At 42.2% G+C, this 21,027-nt stretch overlaps 1 protein-coding gene across 6 annotated transcripts in view; it reads left to right on the forward strand.

Moving 5' to 3' along the window:
* The window catches only part of VPS13D (vacuolar protein sorting 13 homolog D), a 255,497-nt gene that overhangs the window by 119,585 nt on the left and 114,885 nt on the right, over positions 1 to 21,027 (forward strand). For all 6 annotated transcript variants that reach the window (XM_047791889.1, XM_047791884.1, XM_047791885.1 and 3 more), the window contains 8 exons: positions 623 to 746; positions 1,557 to 1,792; positions 4,920 to 5,028; positions 12,997 to 13,160; positions 14,411 to 14,519; positions 16,692 to 16,871; positions 18,627 to 18,743; positions 19,866 to 20,015. In XM_047791889.1, coding sequence (XP_047647845.1) covers positions 623 to 746; positions 1,557 to 1,792; positions 4,920 to 5,028; positions 12,997 to 13,160; positions 14,411 to 14,519; positions 16,692 to 16,871; positions 18,627 to 18,743; positions 19,866 to 20,015 — 1,189 coding nt within the window. The remainder of the gene's footprint in view (positions 1 to 622; positions 747 to 1,556; positions 1,793 to 4,919; positions 5,029 to 12,996; positions 13,161 to 14,410; positions 14,520 to 16,691; positions 16,872 to 18,626; positions 18,744 to 19,865; positions 20,016 to 21,027) is intronic.

Below are 21,027 nucleotides of genomic sequence, written 5' to 3' on the forward strand. Positions count from 1 at the left end.
TAAAGACTCTGAAATCAGTGTTATTTCAACATATTTGGGAGCAAAATTTAATCATTTATGCCTATGGTTAATCCTCCATGGAGAACACTATTGTAAGGGAACATTAAAAATGGCTAGTTTAATAATAGTGACCTAAAACAGTGTTTATATTTGACACAGACACAGACACACACACACACACACACGTTATGATCACATTACTGATCTCCATTCTACAGGATTCTTCCTCACCTTCCCTCATCCTACAGAACCATCCATGTTTATCAATAACATCAATGTATTAGTTTAAACCATATAAAATTCCTCTTTTCTAGGTCAAAAATAGTCCAATATCAACTTTTACGTAGTTCACCCCATATTGACTCATTTGCTGCACTGACACAATGGCCTAAAACAAACCCACTGGGTAATATGTGTAGATCTCACACAGTTATGACGCACTGTTCAGAATGAATCCTTTTTGCTTGAATGAATTGTTTTTTACTATGTGATTATACTGTCAATTTCTGCTTGTCTAATGTGGTCAAAGACACAGTGGTGAGTGAGAGACATAGGAGAGGAAAGTGAACCGAAACTTGTTCCCTCCATTTTTTGCAACCTCTTTTATTTCCTTTTTCTGCAGAGATACTCTGGGAAAATGCTTCTTCCTGCGCGTGGAAATTACTCTGCGAGGAGCTACTTATAGGATCTCATTTAGTGATACAGATCAGTTACCCCCACCTTTCCGAATTGACAACTTTTCTAAGGTATCAAGGGAGGTTGAGAGCCAGTTGGGCTGTCTCACACGTGGGAGAGTGGAGTAGGTACTGCCCTTAAGATAATAAGGGAATAGTACATTGTTAACACAGGTTTAAAAGAAGCTGTGCGGGAATCTTAGAAATCCTTGCTACTGGGAGGTGGTTTCTGCCAGTGATTTTGATTGCTGGGCAGCCTTGTCCAGATGTGACTTCTCAGCTCCCAAAACTTATTTTGACTAGATTGATTGGTTGGCACAGTGCCCTCCAGAGACATTCCATGTAAACAGAGGACTCAGAATCAAATTGACAAAGGCCAGTAGAATGGGCATTTCTACTGTTGCTTAGTTACAGTGAGCTTTGTATAATCTTTCAAGTAAATCCAATATGGAAATCATTAGATTCTATTTTAAATTGTGCCTTTGAATAGCAGTGTCTTATAATATGTGATTTTCCATAGCCAAATTCCAAAATTTTTATTCCTTTCTCTATTCAAAGCATATTCCAGGGGGGCAAGGGTAGACCAGCTGCCATTGATCGGACAGGATTGCTTCCTCTAGGTATTTGGCGTGGCAGAGCTGCTCAAAACCTTTTACCCACCAGGCCGTGGCCTGTGTCCCTTAATTGGTGGTCTTTTTGCAATTTTGAAGATGATTAGAAAGGCCTTTGAAGAGGCCAGCTGATGAGCCTCACATGTGGTTATGCCCTGTGTAGGATTCATTTGGGAAGGCTCTGGAACTTCAGCCTGGGAGGCCCTGAATCACTTGCCAACAGCAGCACTCTGAATGGACGTCCTCTTTATCCCCTCTGCCCTTATTCTAGGTCCCGGTTGTCTTTACTCAGCATGGCGTCGCTGAACCCAGGCTCCGGACCGAAGTGAAGCCCATGACTTCCCTGGACTATGCCTGGGACGAACCCACCCTGCCACCTTTTATCACTCTGACTGTTAAAGGGGCAGGCTCCTCTGAGCTCATCTGCAACATGAATGATTTCCAGGATAACCGGCAGCTTTATTATGAAAATTTCATTTACATCGCTGCCACGTATACATTCTCTGGGTAATTCTGGGTTCAATTACTGTTCTTGTAAGGCAGAAAGCTCTAATTATTAACTGGTTTTAAATTTTAAGCGGTTCTCAGGAAGCTGAGGGACGAAGGAAGATTCCTTCCATTCTTTACCAAATCCCAGGCTCAGGGTCTGTCTTGAGAGGTCTTTAGTCTAAACCCTTGTCTTCTGGCTCGACTAAAATTTATTCAAAGAGACAAGACTCCTCTTTTTAAAGATCTGTCTAATAACCCATTCTGGTATGGAACAACTCCTCTCCTGAGCTGTTAAATTTCTCTTGCTTTAGAGAAATTTCTTATGTATATTTCTTATGTATTTTTTTAAAAGTTTCTTGCTGCTATTTCTGTTTTACCTCTTTCCTCATTTGAAACTGATGAATCTTCACCCGTTTTACCGCTATTCTGACTCTCTCCTTGAAAATACTGATTAAACAGACACTTCAGGGTCTATCTTAAAATTCACGTAAAGGCAACTTGACAATAATTCCAGTTGCTTAGAATTATGATCTTCACTGTTGTCTGACGAGTTAGTTGTATTTAGAAAGAAAAACCAGGTGAGGAATGGCAAGCTTATTCTAATTCTGTTTGATTGGTACGTGGAGATTCAAAACGTTGGGCTTTCTGAAGGTAGTCATTCCACCAACATGTAAATGCAGTTTGTTGTTTCTGTGCTTGTTATAGGGCCAGTTGTTGAAGTTTATCCGCGAGGAAACTGGGAGAATAGCTGAATCTTTCACATTCCAAATATAAGTCCCCTGATTGAACGAAGTCATATTCTTCTCCAAAGTGTTCTGAATGATTTTGCTTATGAAATATTTGTGTATGTGCCTGAGGCCCGCAGAATAAGCTCTGAGTCCAGGGGGTGTCCTTCTCATCGGCCTAGACCCCAGATTTCACTAATAATGTGTTGAATGGGGCATCTTTGCTTAGAATAGCCCTTCTTTTCCTTGTTTGTTGCACTTCTTTTGATATGCTTAGAATAGCCCTTCTTTTCCTTGTTTGTTGCACTTCTTTTGATAAAGATGGTGCTGGGCTACTTATTTTAATTAAGTCAATCATGTTTGTTTCTTTTTAAAGATTATGGCACCAAACGCTATGACATGCTTAAGGTTTTGGTGCCTGAAAAACCAGTCCTTAATCTGATTGCTTATCACGGTTTTTTCCTCTTTACTTTCTTATGTTAAATTCCAGTAGTTCAACTAAGCTTTTTAACTGAAGAATCCTAATGGAGAATTATGAGTTTAGTAGGTTGATCGGATATGGGTAGAGAAAAAGAGAAGCTCCTGGGAATCTTAGTATGCCGAGAGGTTAAATCATATTTTGGTGTGTAGTAGATCCTGTTTCTTTGCATTTTTGGAGCGAACTTTGCATTTTGGCGGTGAATGAGACTGGTTTTGTTTTTGTTGATTTTTTATTTTAAATTGAGGTGAGGTTTATATAACATGAAATTAACAATCTTAAAGTGATCAGTTCAGTGGCATTTCATTTATTTGTGAGATTGTGCAGCCACCAAGCTATCTAGTTGCAAAACGTTTTCATCACCCTAAGCTGATTAAGTAGCTACTCCCCATTAAACCTCTTCTCCCAGTCCCTGGAAACCACCAAGCTGCTTTCTGTCTCTAAGGATTTACCTAGTGCAGATAGTTCACATAAATTATCATAAAGTATGTAAGCCTTTGTGTCTGGCTTCTCTCACTCAGCATAACGTTCTCCAGGTTCGTCCACCTCATAGCGTGTATCAGCATTCATTCCTGTTATGACTAAGTAATATTCCATTATGTGTCTGTTCCACAGTTTGTTTGTCTCCTCATCCTTTGAGAGACATTTGTTTCATCTCTACCTTTTGGCCGTTGTCAACACTGCTGCTATGTGCATGTCTATACGTGCATTTGCTGAAGTCCTTGATTTTAATTTTGTGTGTGTGTGTATACCTAGGAGTGGAATTACTGGGTTCCATAGTAATTCTGTGTTTACCTTTTGAGCAACTGCTATACTATAGACTCTTTTCCATAGCAGCTGGTGGGAATCATTTTACATTCCCACCAGCCATGTGTTAGGGTTCTGATTTCTTTACTTCTCAGCAGTGCTTGTTGTTTTCCACTTTTTTTTCTTTGCAGCTACCCTGCTGGGTAGGTAGAAGTGTCTCACTGTGGTTGGGTTTGCATTTCCATAATAGCTAATGAGAATGAAGATTGTTGTCATGTGCTGATTGTCCACCTGTATATCTTTGGAGAAATGTCCCTTCAAATCCTTGGCTCATTTTAAAACTGGATTTTTTTTTTTGCCTTTTTATTTTAATTTTAATATAAGGCATTTTAAAACACCTTATATCATATGGATACAGATCCCATATCAGATATATGGTTTGCAAATATCTTCTCCCATTCTGTGGATTATCTTTTTGCTTTCTTGATGATGTCTTTTGGAAGGACGAAAGCTTTAATTTTGTTGAACCCAAATTTTTTTGGTCACTTGTGCTTTTGGTATCATGAAAACTAGATTTTAACTCTGAATTTATTAGTCCCTTTTTGATCATAGAGATTAGTGGAAACAGGAGAATAATCTAAATAAAATCTCATCGAAATGCTCTAGAGTATAGTTAGGCTGCAACATTCCTAAAGTTTACGGTTTTTAAACCCCAGAGAAACACAACAGGGTCGAATTGGAGGAATGTGGTATGATGAACCTTTGTTTTCTTTTCGTCATTAAGGGACTTCTGATTTCTTGCTAGGACTTACAGATGCAATAATGCTGATTATTTTCCTGGCAGAGAATAGAGCTGATTCTTGGACCCTTGGAATGCCTGGCTTAGTTTTTGTCTTGTTTTGTTACCCTGAAGATATATAGTCATCCTTTTATGTCTGAATTTTAAGCCACTGAAATTATCAGGAGGGGAAATGTCAGTTTGTCTTCTGACAAATGAATCTTTGTGCAGGAAAAACAACATAACCTTGATCTTCTGCAACTTGAGTCAGACTCTTTTTTTCCATAATTAAAAAAAGAAAGTATCATCTTTATAGCGTAGGTTTAGACCTTTGCTTATGAGTACTTGCATACCTGCATGAGTACACGTGTATGAGCCATGCATGTCTTCTGATTGTTACTGTCTTTCCACCTCTAGCTTACAGGAGGGGACAGGACGGCCTGTGGCTTCCAACAAAGCCATTACCTGCGCAGAGCTCGTCTTGGACGTCTCACCAAAGACACAGAGAGTCATTTTAAAGAAGAAGGTAAGCGAGCTTAGAATTTGGAATTTAGAAGAACAGATTTTTAGCCCTGGAAGGGACTCAGGCCATGGATCCAACCCCTCGTGTTGCAGATGAGTAAATGGAGACTTAGGCCCACCCTTCGGGTGGAACTTGGATGTCTCGACTGCTCCGATTTGTGTTCTGACCCTGTCCCGTGGTACCTGCTCTGTGAATTCCAGGCCTTTCTTAATGTTCGATACCTTTTTAAGAGAACTTAATTCTTTTTATTTTTTTATTTTTTGGTCTTTTTAAGGCCACACCTGCATATAGGGAAGTTCCCGGGCTAGGGGTTGAATCGGAACTGCAGCTGCCAGCCTATGCCACAGCCGTAGCAATGCCAGATCCGAGCTGCAGCTGTGACTTACACTGCAGCTTTTGGTGACACTGGATCCTTTAATCCACTGAGTGAGGCCAGGGATTGAACCTGCATCCTCATGGATACTAGCTGGGTTCTTAAGCTGCTGAGCCACAACGGGAACTCTGAGAACTTAATTCTTGAATTTATTTTTTTTCACATTTACAGTTTGTCATTGTCATTATTCTTTTCTCTTTTAACATTCCCCTCACCTGCTCTTCCCTCAACTCAATGGAAAAAATGATCAAACTTGACAATATTTTCCACTTTTATGACAACGTTCTTTTAAAATTTAATTTAATTTAATCTTTTATGCCAACATTCTTTTTGAGTCAATTTAGGGCAATTTTTAGGCTAATAGGCCTAGATATTGAGAGAGAGAGTAAACTTTGATCAGAAATATTATAAGTGACAGAAGGACTGGTAATGAATAGTTCAGGCTTCAGAATGAAAGATGTTTGAGAACGCAGGTGCAGAAACCATTCAGAGGAGATAGATCACCAGCTGTAATTATTTCATGTGCTCTGTTTGTTTTCAGTTTCAATGTACATTAAAAACGAACAATAAAAAGTAAAAACTGCCATACAATTTTTTTGTTTTGTTTTCAATTTGTTTTCAGTGCCAGTGTAAGACCAACTGTAATTATTTGAAACACATTTATCTGAGGGGTGTGTTCTGGAAAATTTTGCATAATATAAATCATATAATCCAAAAATAACCCTAAAAGAGGATGTGTGGCCCTAATGCTGACAAAGGATGTCCTTTGATCACCTAAGGTGGTGTCACATGTGACAGGAATGTCTCTGGTTTGTGCTTCATTTGGCTTTGAGGTTTATACAACTCATCACATTTTTATTTTTATTTATTTATTTTTGTCTTTCTAGGGCTGTACCTGAGTCATCACATGTTTAATTGTGGGGGTTAGATTCAAATCATTTCAGACTTTGCACATCAAAAGGAACTTTATATTTTTAATTCAGTTTTATATTTTTAAATAGCTTTATTGAGATGTAATTCTTTTTTTTTTTTTCCTTTTGTCTTTTCTAAGCCTGCACCCACGGCACATGGAGGTTCCCAGGCTCCGGGTCTAATCGGAGCTGTAGCCGCCGGCCTATACCACAGCCACAGCATTGTGGGATCCGAGGCGCATCCGCGAGCCACACCACAGCTCACAGCAACGCGGGATCCTTAACCCACTGAGCAAGGCCAGGGATCAAACCTGCAACCTCCTGGTTCCTAGTCGGATTCATTAACCACTGAGCCATGATGGGAACTCCGAGATGTAATTCATATACTATACAAATCACCCATTTAGAATATACAATTCAGTGGTTTTTAGTCTATCCATGGTATGTACACCCATAGCCACACTCAATTTTAGCACATCTTCATTACCTCCAGAAGGAAGCCTGTATCCTTTCATGATCACCCCTACATTCCCTTCCCAGCCCTAAGCAATCATTAATCTACCTTCTGTGACTATAGGCTCCCCTCCTCTGGGCTTTTATATGCGTGGTCTTTAATAACAGGCTTCTTTCACGTAGCCTAATGTTTTCTTTTATTCTTTTTATTTTATGATTTTTATTTTTCCATTATAGTTCTATCAGTTTTTACTGTACAGCAGAGTGACCCAGTCATACATATTATACATTCTTTTTCTCACATTATCCTCCATTATGTTCCATCACAAGTGACTAGATACAGGTCCCTGTGCTCTACAGCAGAACGTCATTGCTTATCCACTCCAGATGCTATAACTTGCATCTACTAACCGCAGACTTCCAGTCCATCGCACTCCATCCCTCTCCCCCTTGGCAATCACAAGTCTGTTCTTCAAGTCCATGAGTTTCTTTTCTGTGGAAAGGTTCATTTGTGCTGTATATTAGGTTCTGGATATAAGTGGTATCATATGGTATTTGTCTTTCTCTTTCTGACTGACTTCAGTTAGTATGAGGATCTCTAGTTCCATCCATGTTGCTGCAGATGGCATGATTTTGTTCTTGTTTATGGCTGAGTAGTATTCCATTGTGTATATATATATACCATATCTTCTTAGTGCATTCATCTGTCAAAGGACATTTAGATTGTTCCCATGTCTTAGCTGTTGTGAATAGTGCTACAGAGAACGTAGGGGTGCATGTAGCTTTTTCAATGAAAGTTTTATCTGGATATATGGCCAAGAGTTGGATTGCTGGGTCATATGGTAATTCTATATTTAATTTTCTGAGGTACCTCCATACTGTTTTCCGTAGTGGTTGTACCAATTCACATTCCCACCAACTGTGTAGGAGGGTTCCCTTTTCTCCACACCCTCTCCAGCATTTGTTATTTGTTGGGTTTTTTTTGTTTTTTGTTTTTTTGTCTTTTTGTCTTTTCTAGGGCCGCTCCCACGGCATATGGAGGTTCCCAGGGTAGGGGTCTAATTGGAGCTATAGCCGCTGGCCTATACCACAGTCACAGCAACATGGGATCCGAGCCGAGTCTGCGACCTACCCACAGCTCAGGGCAACACCGGACCCTTAACCCACTGAACAAGGCCAGGGATTGAACCCACGACCTCATGGCTCCTGGTCGAATTCGTTAACCTCTGCGCCATGACGGGAACTCCAGCATTTGTTATTTGTTGACTTGCTAATGATAGCCATTCTGACAAATAGGTGTGAGATGGTACCTCATAGCAGTTTTAATTTGCATTTCTCTAATAATTAGTGATGTTGAGCATTTTTTCATGTGCTTGTTGGAATTTATCTTAATGTTTTAAAGTTTATCTCTCTATTAAGCTACTAATACTTCTATGTGTATTTTTACATAGCAGCAGTTGAATGTCATATAATTCAAGTTTGCTTAAAATATTATCATATACATTTATTTATTTATCTTTTTAGGGCCACATCTGCAGCATATGGAAGTTCCCAGGCTAGGGGTTGAGTTAGAGCTGCAGCTACCAGGCTCTACCACAGCCACAGCAATGTGGGATCCAAGCCGTGTCTGCGATCTACACCACAGCTCATGGCAACACCGGATCCTTAACCCACTGAGCGAGGCCAGGAATCAAACCTGTGTCGGGAACTCCTCAGTGCCAGATCCTTTAACCCGCTGCACCAGGCCAGGGATCAGACCTGTGCTTCTGCAGTGATCTGAGCCGTTGCAGTTGAATTCTTAACCCACTGCACCACAGTGGGAACTCCCTATGAAATAAGATTTGTGAGTGGTGATGAGTAAAGCGACTGTGAAGCATAGTAATTAAAAGTGAACCCCTTTTTTAGACTTTTATTGAACATTTTGAAAAAGGAAATTTTGAAAGGCAATAATCTAAAAATAAAAGAGTCTGGTAGAAATCAAGTTAACTGGGGGGGAAACATGCAAGGGCCCTTGGAAATGATGTTGCAGGTGACCTTCACAGGATGTTCAAGGTGATGAGGATGTTAGGGTGACTGAAAACCAGCTCGGGAATCACGTGATTTAAAAGTGGGATAGGATCACCGGGTGTGCTCAGCAAAACACGAATAATAACTATACATGTGATTTCCAAAGGCTGGGTGACGGTTAAGTAGACAAAAAAACAGATTTTTTTATTAAGGAGCAAAAAATATTTTAAGTAAAATTTCATAAATTTTTTTTTTTTTTACATACTTTCACAGTTGTTAATGTCACTTAATGAGGATGAAAACTGGCAAATGGAAGGGTGGGTGATAAATGAATTGTACTGACCTCTAAAACTAGGCAGAGTTCTTTGCATTGGCCTTAGGCAGTGGACCTGGGCGCTTGAGTTAGAAACCAAGAGTGGAAGTTTGATACCTTATATTTTTGTTTATTTGTTTGCTTGGTTTTTCTTTTTTTACTTTTTATTTTGCAAGAATCTCAAATTTACAGGAACGTTGGCAGAAATTCTGTAGAAGTGATGCTGTCATTTTGATTTGTCCTGTTGCTGGAAATAGTAACTTTAGCGCTTGCTGCAGGTGGGTCTGCCAGCCTTCTCACTGTGAAGGGAAGTTTTTCCTTTCCCTTGCTTTTAGTAAATATTTTGTGGAGTGGTCCTTTGGGACCATGTGAGTATCCTGTTCCACATCACATTGTCTACGTGTGTATGTGTGAGCACGCGTGCATGTGCATTAGCCTGGGTTTCCACAACCAAATGCTGTAGACTAAACAGTGGGAATTTACTTCTCACAGTTCTAGAGCCCGGGAGGTTCGGGATCAGGGTGCTGGTCAACTCGGTTCCTGGAGTGGGTCCTTTGCTTGCTTTGTGGACTGCTGCCTCCCTACTCTGTCCTCAGGTATTAGAGAAGAAGTTAGGGGGCAGGGGTGAAGGGAGAGGAGAAAGCAAGCTTTGGCACAAGGGCACTCATCCCATCAGGAGAACCCCTCACTTTTGACCTCCTCTAAACCTAATTGTCACCCAAAGGCCCTGCTTCGAGGTACCATCACAGCTGCCGGTTAGGCCTTCAGCGTAAGAATTTGACGGGGCGCAGTTTGGTCCATAGCTTTGCGTATGTCACTGTGGCTCTCTGTGTTACCTGTGACCGTCAGGATTTCTCTTTATGCTCAGTTCTCATATTCGGCCAAAGGGAGCATCTTTAACCTTCTGTGTCCTTTGGACATTTGCCCCTCATTCCTTGAGCATGTTCTGACTTTCTGACACAGCAAGTTATTCAGGGCCCACTTTGTACTTGCCCTGCAGCATTCTTGGAATTTGCCACTTCTTTCAGGAGTCTTGGTCCCTTTTATCAGAGAATGGAGTTTAGAAACGTAAAATAGGAACACCTCGTTGTGGTGGTGCTGTTCCCAGACTCTCAAGGGACAGACTTAGGGATTTTTTTGGATACATGACACATATCTGCACACACACACTTGCACATACTGTATCTGTGTATGTGCATAACATGTATGCATGTGCAATACATGTCTTATGTGTGTACTTATTTATTACACATTTCTCTCTCTCCTCTTTTTAACGGAAGTATGGTTGATGTACAGTGTTGTGCCAATTTCTGCTGTACAGCAAAGTGACCCAGGCATACACATATATAATTCCTTTTCTCATAGTGTCTTTCATCATGTTTTATCCTAAGAGGCCTCCGTATGTTAAAAACCAGCAATTCACACAATCGTTCTCATTCCACTCCAGCATCATAAAGTTCATTCTGATTTCTTCCCTCTTCGTATTTGTGATTCCTTTGTCCAACACTAAGAACGTCTTTACGAATTTGATCAGTTCTCCCGAACACAACCCATCTTCTCTGGCCCCCGTGTGGACACACCTGTTACCGGCATAGGCTTTGATCTCCAACGTGCTGGGCAGCTCCCCTTCCAACCTCCACCCCTTGCCGGGTGGCCATCGCCATCTCTCTTTGTCTCTGACAACCACACAGGGCCCGCCTCCCCAACCCCTTGATAGGGATCATCACCCACCTTGGGTTTCAGCATCGCACTCTGGGCTGGGCCCCCATGGCCTTCTCCCTCCCTCAGTTTCATCTGAAGGGTTTAGGACTCAGTCATGAGGGGAGGGGGCAGGGGAAGGGAGCTAGAGGAGAATGGTGGATCTCAGATATTTAAAAGGAGGTTTGGGTAGTTTCCAGCAATGGTGAGCCTGTATGTCTGGGCAGGAAATAGAGGGATCTGTGGTTTGATTCCTGCTCTGGAGCATCTCCAGGAAAATGGAGTTGCTTTTCCATGCGGTTTTGGTGCTGTGGGTAGATGTATTCTCTGACTGTGAACAGAGAAGTAAAGCTATGGGGATCACAGGTGTAGAAATGCGGCTCAGTTTCATCTCTCTTCACAGACGTAGGAGGCAGTAGCACAAGTAGAAAGAGCACCGTATCTTCTAGGTTTGAGTTCTGGCTTTGCCACTTAAAGATTATGCTATCTGGTATTTCACGTTCCTCCCGAGCCTTGTTTTCCCACACTGTTCTCCCAGGTTTGTGAGGAGGATCAACTAAGACAGTGTACATAATGTGCTGTGTAAAGAGATGTAATCATGATAACATCGCAGGCGTTTATTTTTTATTTTTTTATTTTTTTGTTAGGGACGCACCCGTGGCACATGGAGGTTCCCAGGCTAGGGGTCTAATCAGAGTTGTAGCTGCTGGCCTATGCCACAGCCACAGCAATGCCAGATCCGAGCCACATCTGAGACCTACACCACAGTTCACGGCAACACCGGATCCTTAACCCATTGAGCAAGACCAGGGATCGAACCCTCAACCTCATGGTTCCTAGTCGGATTCGTTTCCACTGCACCATGACAGGAACTCCACAGACGTTTATTGAGGCATCGCCCTGTGCCAGGCATGTGCTAAAAGTGCCTTGTACTTACTAGACATTCTGTAAGAACCCTAAGAGGTAGCTTCGTTTCCCCATGTGATAGACCAGGAAACAGGCTCTGAGAGATTTAATACCATTTCCAGGGTCACTTAGCTAGCAAGCGATGCAGCTGGGTTTTAAATCCCAGCATTTGTCTCCAGCATTCACATTACTTTGTAGAATGTAATTGGGAAAGCTGTCTCCACTGCAGGGCAGCATGTGGATGCATCTGTGGTGCCCAGAGGGTCTGCTGCTCCAGTGGAGCTCCCACCTGGCGAGAGAGGATGTGATCCTGGAGGGTCTAGCTGGAGGATACGTCCCCACAGAAGGAGTGTTCTCAGTGGTTAGGTGTTCCTGAAATGAAAGTATATGGGTTGTGTTTAAAAAAAGAGAAAAAAGATAGGGTAGCAGAGTGGTTAAGCATGTGGCTCTGGACCCGCGTTGCAGGGACTCACATCTTCCCTCCGTCACCTGCTGGAGAAGTTTCCTTACCTCACTGAGCCTTAACTTCTTCATTTGTAAGTAAGAGTAATGACAACATATACCTCATTGGATTGTTTTGGGGGATCAATGAAATACTACGTGTAAATCACACCGATCCGTGCCTGGCGCAGTAAATAGTCGAGGAGCGTCATTACCGTTGTTATTATTACTTCTTGTATATAAGGGATTATGTAGACTTTACTGGATTGACCTGGAAGTCCAAGTGCTGTTTGTAAAACTGCTCCTAAGGAGAAAATATGTTTAGAATCCAGAGCAATCTGTTTAGTTTGATCTGTGAACACAGTCAGCTCCATTGAACACAGAAACTATCCGAATACATGCTTCCATTATAAACACGGAATGGGGGAGAGCTCTGGTAAGTTCTGGTTGTCTCCCAGCTATGGGGATAGCCACGTATGGAGAATATCATACATACTTTATGTAATTGGATCACCCTTTCAGGTAAGAGGGTCACCATCCGGAACAGCAGTTATCTTGGGCCCAGAGCTAGTGGAGGAGATTATATTGAACCTTGACTAATTAGTATGCTCAGAAAGTATGACGTATATGAAAAAAATAAATTTTTTCAAATTTACAGTATTGTCATTTGGAGTGGTTTGGGTCAAGCGTTTAGCCTTTCATCCTAGGGGCAACTAGAGATTGACTACACTGAAAGTTTGAATTAGCATTTATATGATGTAGAAAATGTCTTTTAGCACAGTTCCTGCTTGAGAACTTATTCAGCTCCTGTATGAAGCTCTCGAAACCCTGTGGCTGCACACGAAGCCCTCTCTGTCTCTGTCCAACAGGAACCGGGGAAGCGTTCCCAGCTGTGGAGGATGACTGGCACAGGCATGCTGGCCCATGAGGGCTCTTCCGTGCCTCACAACCCCAGCAAGCCCTCGGCCGCCCGCTCCACCGAGGGCTCTGCCATCCTGGATATCGCAGGTCTGGCTGCGGTCACTGACAACAGGTAACGTTCTAGGCAGCTTTTGAGTCCGGTTCACTGGCTTCAGATTCAGACCCAAAGAACATTGACGCCAAAAAGCAAGAATCTATAAGTGAAGTACGAATTCTCATTTTTCTTCACTGACAGAAACCTGTTGTATTTCTAACGATGAGTGTTGGATTTCTATTTTATATTTTAAAATTATTGTGGAAATGCCCATGGGGATTTTAAAAAATATCAGACAACAAGAAGGATATGTTATGAAAAGTGAATGTCTTTTCACCCAAACTTCTATCCACCATTGCTCCCTAGAAATGAATAGTTTTTTTTTTTTAAATCTAAGAATTCTGTTAAATCCTTAGAAAGCAAGAATAAACTATTAAGAGAATAATCAAATGTGTTTTTATGACTAACTCCTTGGGTTGAAATGAGGTTTTTAACTTTGAATACGTTATTTTATCAGCCTGTGCCTCAGTTTCTCTATGAAATCAGTGTTTGTTTTCAGTTAATAGCTCAGGTACTTTCAGAATGATGACTTACAAGTTAAAACTCCATATAAAATAATAGTATTTGGAAATAGAACAAAGTTTTTTTCTTTCCTTTTTTTTTTTAATTGTCTTTTTGTCTTTTCTAGGGCCGCACCTGCACCCGAGGCACGTGGAGATTCCCAGGCTAGAAGTCAAATCGGAGCTGTAGCCACCAGCCTACGCCAGAGCCACAGCAACGCGAGATCCGAGCCATGTTTGCGACCTACGCCACAGCTCATGACAACGCCAGATCCTTAACCCACTGAGCAAGGCCAGGGATTGAACCCGCAACCTCATGGTTCCTAGTCGAATTCATTAACCACTGAGCCACGACGGGAACTCCCGAACAAAGTTTTTTTCAATTTTATTTCATTTCATGTAAAACATTTAATTCTGAAGTTTAGTTGGTTTACAGTGTCGTGTTAGAAAAAAGATTTTTGAAAATATTTTAAATACCCTTCTCATATCGCATGACAACTTGGACAGCTTGTCATTGTGAGGGAGTAAGACCCTGTATCACACGCATTAAATTATAAATCCTCAAAATATTAATACTTGTGTCCTCGTTGGTTTCCATTTTGTTTTATTCTCTCCTCCCTGAGCGGTGCCTAGCTGCCGTCAGAGTCAAGCTAACTGCTCATTAGATTTTAAGTGCGGAGGAAAGAAGAATAAAACCACTATCCTGATACTCTCTTCAGGCCTAAAACATTTGACTCGGAGGACTCAATACATTTTCCTTTCTTCCAGATATGAGCCACTGATGCTAAGAAAGCCCGATCGCAGGCGAAGCACAACCCAGACCTGGAGTTTCCGAGAAGGCAGACTGACCTGTGGGCTACACGGCTTGGTTGTCCAGGTCAGTAGTTTTTGACACCCCCAGTTGCAGCAAGCAGTGGTTGAGTGTTTTTTTTTTTTTTTGAAACAAAGTCTCGATTAGGATATACATAGATGTTGAATGGGAAAAAAAGATAATTTTTTCTTTTTACGTATTATTTCATGTTAGTCAGGAAAGCCACTTTGGTCGTGCCCCCGTGTGTGTTTACACGGGAAATGTTCCTGAAGGTGAAGTGTAAGAAACGTACCAGGGATGGTCCCCTCTGAGTGGTGGCTCCTCCCCCGCCCCCTCAGCTTAATCTGGAGCTTTTTTTTTTTTTTTCTTCGATGAGATAAATTGCCTATGTAATTTTAAAGAGAAAGAAAGAAAAATGTCAGCTAAAAGCCCACCACTAAGTTAGACGGATTCGTTTTAGACCTGGGGAGTTAAAATAGTCTTTTATAAAGTGTTCAGGGAGATGGTGAGCCATCATCATGGGCTCACGGGCTCTGCATGCTCTAGATTTGTTTACTTCTGCCTTCTTAGTGGTGTTCACATTAACATTTAATTGTTGTAGCAAATGTCAAAGTGAAGATTGCTCGGCAGTTTCCCCTGCCTTTGACTCAGCCAGTCCACCCCATGATAAACTCCCAGGTACTTTATAAGCAAATGGGTGTTTGGAAAATTACCAGGAGTTTAGATTTTCTGTCCTTCTGGCTTCAGGCCAGGAATGAGACCATGGGTCTGAGACGAGAGGGTCGGAAGAGGTCTCAGAAGTTCAGGCACGGAGCAGAACAACACGTGTGACTGTGTGTGCCGTTCTGCCTTAGCCTGGGGTTTTACCCAGAAGGAGACACTAGAACGTCAGGCCCAGGCTAGAGAGCCCTTAGCATGTTTGGCCCTGGTGGAAACCAGGCAGTCTTTCCATAATGGAAGATTGTTCTCCAGGGCAGCGAGCAAAACTGTAAGGAGCCTCTGACTGCTGCTTGGTGAGATTTATTTTCTTTATCTCTCTTGCCCTGAGCTTTTTTCATCAAAGACAAGCTGCTTACTTATTGGAGGCACACATCTGGAATGGATTTGGGATTTTCAATTAGCAATGCAATTCAGACTTCTAGAGGCAAAGAGGGCTTGTCGTGATAGTTGGGTTCCGTGTCTGACCCTGACTTGACTTCTAGTTTGTTTCTAAAGCCCATGTAATTCCAGTTCTCTTGGAGCATCATTGCCATCCCACCCCCGAAAGAAGTCCCTTTCTGGTGTTTGTTGTTCCTCGAATCGATTTCATCATTTCTCTGGTTGTAAGCGACCCTATAACAACAGTATTCAGCAGAGCAGAATGTGTTTTGGTTAGGGAAATAAGCTTGTTGCAGTCTTATTATTCTGAATAAAGTAATTGAAGGCACTAAAACATTTTCTGACACTGCCCTTATAAGGTTGAGTAGGCACTTTCTTTGTAAACTTGAAATAGTCGTAAAAGCTTTCTCCATGTTGAAATCTGTACTATAAACCCAGCTCAAATTTTCCTTTTCATTACTCACTATTTAAAACTAACAGAGGGGAGTCCAGACGCTCTAGCGATTGTCTCCTCTCGCCCTGTATTCCGTCTCCCAAAGGCATCATCCCACAGAGCTCCCTTGTACCTGGGGCATGTAACGAGAAGGTGCTTTCCTCCAAAGGCCTGTATAACTGGCTCTCAGATGCCATTCACAGTTCCCTATTTCATTCTAGAGGAGGCACCCTCTTTTGAATATTTGAGTTGATTGTCCCGCCATATGCCTGTTCAAGGAGGTTTTCAGCTCTAGAATTTGCTTTTTCTTGGAAAACTGAGTGACAGTGATAATTTTGAAGTTTTCAGATTTTTAAGCATGCCCTAACAAGAATACTCAGAGACATGGGGCTTTTCGTATATATATTTTTTAAGCTTATCTTAATGACTAGAAGTTATTACTAAGCCAATATACTATATTCACAGAAATTTATCTTATCCAGAACTCCCTAAGTTCATTTAGTATAAAGTTCCATCTTGCTCAAGTAATCCTACTATTCTTTAGCATCTGTAAAGCTGAAAAAATAGTAAATGCTTTGCTATATATTGACAATCACCCATCAGAGGGGAATTTAAATTTGGTAAACTCTTTCAAATAACATGTTACATTGTCGAAGTCAATGCCTTTGCCTTTGCCTTTTCTTATACACTTTAACTCTGTCTTTTAGGCCAAAGGAGGGCTTTCTGGCTTGTTTGATGGAGCTGAAGTTGTTCTTGGTCCTGACACTTCCATGGAGCTTTTGGGGCCAGTTCCGCCTGAACAACAGTTTGTTCACCAAAAAATGCGGCCTGGTTCTGGAATGTTATCCATCAGAGTCATCCCAGATGGCCCAACTAGAGCCCTCCAGGTGATAATTTATCCTACGATCTGACACGAATCTCAGTGTGCTCTCCCCCTGCCGTGGTTAGCTGTGCAACAGACATTCATGGAACTGCTTGTGCTGGATATAAGGATATGGTGTTCTTCTATATAAAATGTGGATGAAACCCAACTCATGAAAATGTCATAAGAATTAAAGTATAAGTAAAACGCAAGATGATATTTTTGAAAAATTTAAGAGTTGAAGATAATGCCAAGAACAGTATATATTATTTCTATCAGTGTCGTATATATTTATTATGTAAATGAATAATTGATCTATTAATGACGTTAACAACAAGAAGACAAATGAGGTCTCTAATCAGACACTTGAAATCTGTGTTAGGAAAGTAGGAGTGGTGGAAGTTATGAGGCATATACAGAAAGGATTGTATCCCTGTATTTGGAGACTGGCAGGGGCTTTCCAAGACGGAAATAATGCTTTAGCGGAGAGCTCAAGGTTAACTGAAAGGAGTTAGCCAAGTCAGGAAGCAAAGACAGAGGGGCTGTGCCCTAAGAATGAGAGTGTTCATTCAACAGTTACTGAGCACCTATTAGAACCAGGTAGGGTTCTAGGTACTGAGCCTAGACTAGGGAACAGACAAAATTCCCTCTGTTTATGGGCTTATGTTCTAGTGGGGTAGACAAACAATAAGCAATAAACAAAATTAGGCAATTATGTATATTTGGAAAGCTGATAAATGAAGGCCTGGAGGTAAAAGAGAGTGATCCAATTAGCACATGGAATATGCTAAGAAATTGGTGGGGAGCAGAAGCAGGGGCCAGATCCTTAAAGGCCTGATATTGCTAAAGATTTTGTGGTTTTTCTGTGGCAACACAGAGTCAGGGTGTGACATGATCGGCAATGTGTTTTAAATTGCTCACTCTGGCTGCAATGTGGAGGATTGGAATGGAGTAAACTTGGTGATGAAGAAAGACCCATTAGGAGGGAATTGGATGCGATTATGGTGACCCGAATTAGAATAAATGGCAGGGGTGGGCCTGAGGAGGTTGGGGAGAAATGACTAGAGATGAAAGCTTAGTAAGGAGTAGAGGCAGTCAGACTTAGCAATTGATTGACTATGGGAATGAGAGTGAGGGAGGCCTCAAGAATGGACCTCAAGGTTTTGGTTTGGGTATCTAGGAGGATGGTAATCTCCATCAGTAAGAGATGGACACAAAGCAGACCTCTGGAGGGAAACGAGGAGTTCGTTTTGGACTTAGTAAGTGTGTGATATCTGCATGAAGGTGTCCAGAAGTCCATGTAAATGTGCTTTGGGTCAGGGAGAGGTCTGTGCTGGCGATACGGATTTATGAGGTCATGGCGGATTAGAGCGCTAAGTCTAAAAGAAAGGACGGTGGTGGGAACAGTGAATCTCTGAGATAGTGCATCATAATCCACACTGCCTCTTTCAAAAGTACTCCTCTTTTAAGGCCAAAAATGAATGTCATGATCCTGAGGTTTGGATAGTTGCCTTGAGCTCTGATTCCAGGTCACCCACAGAGGCCTAATCCCCACTGTGTGCATCTCTCAGGATCTCCAGCTTGGTGTTCGTCATACAGACTCAAAATCAAGTTGACTTCGTTTTTTTATGAGTCTTACCTTAGCAGTGCTTTGGAAAGCATTAACTTGCATAGGATGCTTGAGCATACAGTAACTTTCAACTCATACAGTTGGTGTGGGTTGGGTTTCACTATGGAAGTCTGCGCCCTCTCAGTTAAGTCGTGCTTTATTGGACCTCAGATAACAGATTTCTCCCAACGAAAAAGTGACCGTTCATCATATGAAGTGGATGAACTTCCTGTTACTGAACAAGAGCTGCAGAAATTAAAGAATCCAGACACAGAGCAGGAATTGGAGGTAAGTTTTAACTACTGCAAGGCCATTTCTTTTTTTCTTTTATTCTTTTTTTTTTTTGTCTTTTTGCTTTTTCTAGGGCCGCTTCCCGCGGCATATGGAGGTTCCCAGGCTAGGGGTCGAATGGGAGCTGTAGCCGCCAGTCTATGCCAGAGCCACAGCAACGCTGGATCTGAACTGAATCTGCAACCTACACCACAGCTCATGGCACCGCCAGATCCTTAACCCACTGAGCAAGGCCAGGGATCAAACCCGCAACCTCATGGTTCCTACTCGGATTCGTTAACCACTGAGCCACGACGGGAACTCCAAGGCCATTTCTTTCCTACAAACTTCTTTAGAATTTTGCTCTTTGGTTTTCTCAGCTTAGACCTTCTCTCTGCTTTCTGCCCTCTCTGACTTCTAGGTGTAGGTGTTATTTCAGAGTACTTAATGTTATCGCACCATGACTGTGTGAAAATGTTAGTTCAGTGACAGCTAAAGTCAAGGCAGAATGTAACAAAGGTTGCTCAAGTAAGATGAAAATAAAGAAAACTAAACTCTTGGAATTTAGATGGGACTGAAGGTTGAGAATCAGCAAACTTGGTTTTATCTTTTTAGTGCCCAGTTGACTCTAACATCTTCCTTCTGCTCTCCCTGTGTGGACATTGGAAAGAAAGTGCAAAGTTTGAAAAGGAACATGAGATGAGCATGAAAAGGCAGACTTACTTCGTATTTATTCAGTCATCCTAAAAAAAAAAATGTGTGTGAAGCACTGTTGGATGTTCTGGAAATTCAGTGAATAACTTAAGAGCTTGCCTCCCAAACAGGGAGAGAGATTCTCCAACAGCTCTTTTCCTGTAATGAAATGCAGAATGCCCTCAGAGCTCTGGCAGAGGCACTGGCAGAGGCACTGTCGTGTCACCGTGGAGTTCTGGTGGGGGAAGGAGTGTGCCCGGGGAAGAAGGCTTCTAGCGAGATGCTGGGATTCAAGCCGTCCAGGTGAATAGCACGGCTCTCCTAGGTGGTTTTCATCTGCTCAAAGGTCCAGTGGAGGGATTTAAAGCCATCATTTCCTTGTGCTTGCGTGGCTATTTTGAGCTCTATTTTAAACTGTCAGTGTGCCATATTCTGTTTTCCTTTCAGGTGCTGGTCAAGTTGGAAGGTGGCATTGGGCTGTCTTTGATTAACAAAGTCCCGGAAGAACTGGTCTTTGCAAGCCTCACGGGAATCAGTGTGCACTACACGCAGTTGGCCACTAGTCATATGCTTGAACTCAGCATACAGGACGTTCAGGTGAGGGGAGAGGTGCAGAACTTGTTGATCCCCTGGTGTTCCTGCTGGGCAACTGACCAGATCCACTGCCTGATGCTGTAAAAACTTTAATGCTTCGGTGCAAATTTCTTGTGGCCTTTAGAAAGTCATTGTGTGAAAATAATTGTTCCTACCTATACTTGTCTTACTAATTTTTCTGTACAGCAGAATTCTGAATATAGTAGCTAGTCTATCCATAGATAACTTAGTCAAGGTGGCAAGAAGGAAGGTAAACCTGTGGTTCCCCATTCTTGCCAAGAGAACAAACAATGGGAGTTCCCATCATGGTGCAGGGGAAATGAATCTGACCAGGAACCATGAGGTTGCAGGTTCGATCCATGGCCTCTCTCAGTGGGTTAAGGATCTGGCATTGCCCTGAGCTGTGGTGTAGGTCACAGACGCAGCTTTGATCTGGCGTTGCTGTGGCTGTGGCGTAGGCCGGCAGCTACAGCTCCGATGAGACCCCTAGCCTGGGAACCTCCATATGCTGTGGATATGGCCCTAAAAGGACAAAAAAAAAAAAAAAGAAAAAGAAAAAATAGAGAGAGAACAAACAATGGAAATCATCTATCATTTTGAGGAAATAAAGTTCACCACATGGAGAAAAACAGTGGAAGTGGACTTGGGCTTCTAACCAAGATGGAGTAACAGGGACCAAATTTACTCTCCCACCTGGAACAACCCTCAAATCCAGATAAAATATGGGGTCAACAGACTTAAGACACTGCACATTATGCAACAAAGGACAGTGACCCCTTAGATGTGGGAAACAGAAGTGGGGAGCCCTGCAGTCACCCTAGCCTCTGCCGTGGAAAAGTTTCCAGGTCATGACCCTGGGAGGAAAGACTGAGACAGAACCCAGCAGAGTGGATGAGCTGAACAAGCAAGGCTGAGAGTCCTTGGGCCCAGGCAGCCAGAGTTCCTTGCACAGCAGACCTGGGAGGAGCACACTGCACAGGAGGGAATCTTGGGAGATTTGCAGAGGGCCCCGTGA

This window comes from Phacochoerus africanus, chromosome 8 (assembly GCF_016906955.1).
Source record: "Phacochoerus africanus isolate WHEZ1 chromosome 8, ROS_Pafr_v1, whole genome shotgun sequence".
Classification (NCBI taxonomy): Eukaryota; Metazoa; Chordata; class Mammalia; order Artiodactyla; family Suidae; genus Phacochoerus; species Phacochoerus africanus.